This window comes from Penaeus japonicus, unplaced genomic scaffold (genome assembly GCF_977035675.1).
Source record: "Penaeus japonicus unplaced genomic scaffold, GWHDUDI00000001_assembly GWHDUDI00000003, whole genome shotgun sequence".
NCBI lineage: Eukaryota > Metazoa > Arthropoda > Malacostraca > Decapoda > Penaeidae > Penaeus > Penaeus japonicus.
In genome coordinates this window covers 43,132,976-43,139,151 of record NW_028234405.1, presented here as the reverse complement: position 1 = coordinate 43,139,151, position 6,176 = coordinate 43,132,976, and the positions used below count along the sequence as shown (strand labels likewise).

The following is a 6,176-nucleotide window of genomic DNA, read 5'->3' as shown; positions in this document are numbered from 1 at the left end:
TAAAAGTTTATAAACATACTAATGTAGAGGTTCCACGCAAGCGATCAACTGACTTCAAATTAAAATTGATTACCTACTATCGCTGTGCCTTTCATGGTCGACTATATATTTGTTGTTTTACTATTGTAACAAACAAACAAAAAAAAAAAAAAACTATTGCTAACACCCGGACGTTTACCAACTGCAGCTCTTCGTTCTAAGTTATCCCGCATGGTAATTACAAACGTGTTCTAGGATACACGGAGAATGTATTCTAGTAATGATTACCAAGAACTTCCAATGTCTTCTATGAATGTAATATACAAACATCTGAATGGGCAAGGGATTATGTATGACACAATGCAAACATAGAAATTGCTATGAAATAATTATGAATGTCTTCTTGCAATTAAGATATATTTTACGGGAATGTGTTGGGTACGACTGGTATATCTGCAGAATTCTAAGTTGAAACATGTGATGCAAGTCTCCCACTATAACAAACTATTATTAATATATGTTATGGCAATCTATTAGTCTGAGAATCCACATTATAAGTCATTGCTTTATTAACATTTGGCAACATAATCTGACACTTTGGTGGAACACAAATAGTGATTGTGTATTTCTCCGTTTTGAAATACTTAAAGAATGTATTATCTTAAAGAGAAAAAAATGATGAACACCGGTTACTGGCTGGTCATTGCTTCTCCTCATACCATTTGATGAAATATTTATGTTGATTCAACGAAACACTTAAATCATTACTACATGTTTTGTTAACAGTCTGGATTGGCAAAGGGTATGAGATAGGAAAGGGATAAGATAAAAAGATTTATAGCTCTACAAGGGCTTATTTAACAAGGCTTACCTGATTAACCGATTCTTTCAAGTTTTGCAAAAGTTTTGATTTTTACTACTCTTATTGTTGTTATTACTATTATTATAACAATGACAATAAGGATAGTATTAGAATTATTAACAATAAGGATAGTAATGGTTGTACACATTTTTTCCCATAAAATTCAAGTAAAGGGTTAAACAGGTAAAGTCTGGTTATTAAGCACTTACAGAACGTCTAAGTAAAAAAAAAATAAATAAATAAAACCTTAGTGGACAGTACTCACCCCTTCATCACTGGCTTAGACAATGTTAACAGACTGAGGAGTTCCTGGCCAGCAGGCTATGGCCACAACAAAGCAACCTTATTTTGTGTCCATACACAAAGGGAAACCAGGCAAAGGCATTTTGATGATTTGTCAGCCTATGACGTCACCATGTATGCTCACCGCCCACCTTCCAAATGTGTGCATTGGAACATGATTTGGTAACAATGTTTGCCTACATGGGCAGTGCCCTTTATGTGGATAGAACTTCAGATGTTATTTAACGGTAAAATAGAGTAGGTAAAGACTTAGAGTGCATATACCAAAAATATTGTTAAAATCCTTTCCAACTTCAAAATATCATGTTGGTATTAATCAGTGCTCTTACTAATAAAGCATACTGTGGCTGACAATCAAGTTTAGTCTGTATATAATCAAGTTCAGTCTGTATATGGAAAAAAAAAAAAAAAAAAAAAAAAAAAAAAAAAATATATATATATATATATATATATATATATATATATATATATATATATATATATATATATATATATATATATATATATATGGTTAAAGGTAGGACAGGATATTTATGTTGCCAATGAAGAGTAAATTCCACTATTTTCAATCAATATCACCACCATTTATATATTTGTTTTGGTTACCTATTCCCTCTAAAGCCACTCTGGTAAGACAAAAAGAACTGATAAAGGAGGTAAGGCAGATTGTATAATTTCTGAACAAAACATGTAAAGACCTACATGAAAACAATTTTCTTAACCTTTGACAGTCATTTTATCTTTTTACAATGTGCTAAGCTAAGATGAAATTCAGCTAGAGAAGAGAAGACCAAAACTCACGAGGTATAGTTTACTGTCATGACCAATTGTAACGTCATGATTTTCATTTTGCAGTTTTCCTTCTAAATAATAATGAATCTTTCCTCTAAAGAATAATGACTTGATTTTTTTCAAAAGATTGTTGTCTTCCCCTGTGTAATGATGGCAGATCCATTATCTAATGAAAAACTGGTATTTGTATTTCTGAGTAAAATTTTGATGAAAGTTCACTCAGCAAAACATATCAACATTGATATTGGGGAAAATCGGAAATTGGTGTACCTTTTCTAAAATTTCATTCCTCTTGATATTCATTACTGTATTTTCTTTTTACAAACTAAGAGACAGATCAATAATACCAATGGCAATAAACATTAAATCCATGGCTGGAATAATATGCAGTAATCCTCCCATGGATCACAAACCACTCATAAACTTTTGCTTAAAAAACTCAATATATTGTAAATGTTTCTGATGTTGCATTGAATAAGAAAATCAAATTTCAAATGTTTACCACATTTTTTTTTACTTCATTCTCTCTATTTGCTAAATCAAAATGAATAAAGAGCAAATGTTGTTTGTGGTAAAAATCACTTACATTCTATGTAAATTTTCTGTGTATCTTTTATCCCATTAATGACGGGGATAGATTTGCTTACCCAGGCTCCAGGATGGGTTTTATTTCAGAGTGAGGCAGCTTCACGCAACATACCTTAACTTTCCCACTCTCTTTTAGTCACTCATTGTAGAGCTAGAGCCATCTTTTTTTTGTGTTTTAGTTTTTGGAGTTTTTATCTGTCATATCACAGGCTCTATCAATTCTGCAATAGACTAAAATTGTAGTTCAAGGTTCATAAAAGCTCTTTTAATCTTTATACTTAGTGTGATAAAAGTATTGCTGTTTTAGGGGAGGACAAAAAACTTTATTTTTTCATATTTGTGTGCTGTCATGAATGAATATGAAACATATAACCATCCAAAATGAAGATACCATGAAGAAGTAGGGAAGAGAAAGGAAACATGTTTATGACTATGAATGCCACAGTACAAGGCATCCCTACTGGCACAGGGGCACATTGTAGACATTGGGCATGGTTTGTCATCTTTCTCCTCTGGTTCTGCCTGCGCATCTTTCATCTGCAGTACTTTAGAGCAAGAGGTCGGCAACTTGATATGTATCATCGCTCCATAGAGATAATGCTTGCTAGAGACAGTAGATGGGTGCCATTCAAGGGTTTCTCTTCTGCTGGTGCTAGAAGAAAGTGGTGCCATCTAGGTTTGGATGTTAGGTGAAACCCATTTTGCTTAATATTACAGCAATTATAATAATTATGACTGCAATTGTCAACATCATTCACTCATTACTCATAGCACAATAATAACACAGTGATCCAAAATCCCCGAATGTCATGATGCCCGTTGCCAGAGCTCCTGCGTCACTTATGATGAAAAAATGTGTCACCCGTCGTTAACAGATTAATTCAGGGTACTGTATATCAAGTCCCAATTTAATGTCTCGTGAATATACAGGAAAACACAATATATGATTATGTGTAATGTGCTAAGCTGTAGTTGTGTAATTACTTAATATAAATCATTAATATAAATCTTAATTGTGTAGTTGTATAATTACTTAATATAAAACACCCCAACAAAGATTATTATAAAAATCAAGATTCTATGTTGGTAAGGGATGCATTCAAAGTACCAATACACTTGGTTATTAAGATATTCTTATCATCATTGTATGGCTAAGAATGGGAAGACCAAAATGAAATTGATAAAAAGCTTAGGATACTTCTCTTAAAAAGCACAAAATACATGAAAGAAAATTCAGGTAAGATATATAATCTGTTTTAATGATGTAGCACTGCCTGTGAATCAACGGTCAGCTAAGTCAAGCAATACATCAAGCAGAGAAATTCATATTAAAGAAATTCTTCAAGTAGGTGCTCTTGACAATGAAACTATGATTAAAGACTGAATATATGATATACTATATAATCATCTTCATGCTGGGTATATATCAATATACAACATCTCTCACACAAGAAAAGGAATTCTTAGTTTGGCTATGTACTGTTACATGAATATGGTTTCTAAAATCTGGCAGCTCCACCCTCTTTGTAAGAGCCAATAAATAAATTTCAATATGACTAAATAATACAACACCTTTCATAACCAATAAAACCAAAATACAAATGAACAAAATAAACTGTATCTAAACTTTAAAAGCCAAATATAACAAAATCAGGAATGGTCAATTCACAGAAGTGTTATTTAACAGACATCTAAAATTTCTCAAATCCAATATCTTACTTAGTTGCCTTTGACAATTCTTTAATAAGTATATCCAACATTTAAAAAAATCAATAAACAAAGCACATTCATATAAGTAATCTGGAGATTAATCTTTGGCTTTTCACACGTCAATGAGATTCATCACGACTACATCGCCTGAATTTTTTCTTTGCTGATGATCGGAACCTTTGCTATCAAGCTTCCCCCGTTTCATCCTGTGTTCCTCCTTGTCGCGGAGAATTGGGATCCCGTATTCCGAGTGCAGCTGAGCAAAGGTCCTCTTGTTGAGGGTTATGTGTGCTACGGAGGGTGGTGGAGGAGCTGTGCGCTGAGGTGCAGTGGAGGGGCTGAAGTAGTGCGTTGCCCCTCCTGACACTGTGTTGGCTCTCATACGCATAGCCAGTGCTGGGTCCAGTGTTACTTCACTGGAACTCTATGGGTATGAAAAGAAAAATACTGAAGTTAATGCATCAACTCTTAACCATAATGATGACATAATATCAAATATTCATCCCTAAAGGATAAATTTAGTATGCATAGCCTTTAGGGGCTAACAGGGATTATAGTGAATAAAGTCAAACAGCACTACATGAGAGGGAGGAGGAGGAGGAGGAGGAGGAGGAGGAGGAGGAGGAGGAGGAGGAGGAGGAGGGGGAGGAGGAAGATGGGGTGGGGGAGGGGGAGGAGGAAGATGGGGTGGGGGAGGGGGAGGAGGAAGATGGGGTGGGGGAGGGGGGGGAGAGGAGGTGGAAAAGGAGGAGGAGGAAGAGGAGGAAGAGGAGGAAGAGGAGGAGGAGGAGGAGGAGGAGGAGGAGGAGGAGGAGGAGGAGGAGGAGGAGGAGAAGAAAAGAATAGGAAGAGGAGGAGTAGGATAAAGAGGAAGAAGAGGAGAAGGAAGAGAAAGAATAAGAGGAGGAGGAGGAAGTAAAGGAATAAGTGGAAAAGACGGAAGAAAAGGAAAATGGGGAGGAAGAAGATGAAGAGAGGGAAGAAGAAGAAAAACGTGGCAGTGGGAATAGGAGTAGGAGTAGGAGTAAAAGGAGAAGGAGGGTGAAATAGAAGAATGAAAAGGAGAAGAAATAGAAGAATAAGGAGATGGAGATGAAGGAGAAGAAAGAGAAGGAGGAGAAAAGGGAGATGAAGGAGAAAAAATGAAGGAGAAGGAGAAGAAAAAGAACAAGGAATGGAAGAAGGAAAAGAAAGAGAAGAAGGAGAAGGAGAATTTAAAAGAAAGAGAAGAAGGAGAAGGAGAAGGAGAAAGAGAAGAATGAGAAGAAGATGGAGATGAAGAAAAAGGAGGAAAAAAGAGAGGAGAAGCAGAAAGAGAAGAAGGAGAAGAAGATGGAGATGAAAAAAAGGAGGAAAAAAGAGAAGAGAAGAAGAAAGGTAAGGAGGAGGAAGAACAGGGGGATTAGAAGGAAAAGAAAGTGAGGGGAAAAAAGGAACAGAAAGAGAAAGAGAAAGAAAACGAGAAAGAGAAGGAAGAGTAGGGGGAGAATAAGGAGAAGGAAAAGAAACGGGAGGGAGAAGGAAAAGGAATAAGAGGAAGGAGGAAGGAGAAGCAGAAGGAGAAGAAGACGGAGAAAGAGGAGGGGAGGAAGAGGAGGGGAAGAAGAAGAAGAAGAAGAAGAAGAAGAAGAATAGGAAGAAGAAGAAGAATAAGGAGAAGAAGAAGGAGTGGAAGGAGGAGGAGGAGGAGGAGGAGGAGGAAGAGAAGAAGGAGTGGAAGAAGGACTGGAAGAAGAAAGAGGAGGAGGAGGAGGAGGAGGAGGAGGAGGAGGAGGAGGAGGAGGAGGAGGAGGAGAAGGAGAAGAAGAAGAAAGAGAAGAAGGACTGGAAGAAGAAAGAAGAGGAAGAGGAAGAGGAGGAGGAGGAAGAGAAGGAGGAGGAAGAGGAGGAGGAGGAAGAGGAAGAGGAGGAGGAGGAGGAAGAGGAGGAGGAGGAAGAAGAG

The 6,176-nt window shown here is 36.6% G+C and overlaps 1 protein-coding gene across 1 annotated transcript in view; it reads right to left on the bottom strand.

Annotated features, from left to right (window-relative positions):
• Nucleotides 1-3,764: 3,764 nt before the first annotated feature.
• The window catches only part of LOC122257388 (sesquipedalian-1), a 13,108-nt gene continuing 10,696 nt past the window's right edge, over nt 3,765-6,176 (bottom strand). The window contains exon 6 of the mRNA XM_043022650.2: nt 3,765-4,658. Within this exon, the coding sequence (XP_042878584.2) occupies nt 4,347-4,658 (312 nt within the window). The 3' untranslated portion in view covers nt 3,765-4,346. The remainder of the gene's footprint in view (nt 4,659-6,176) is intronic.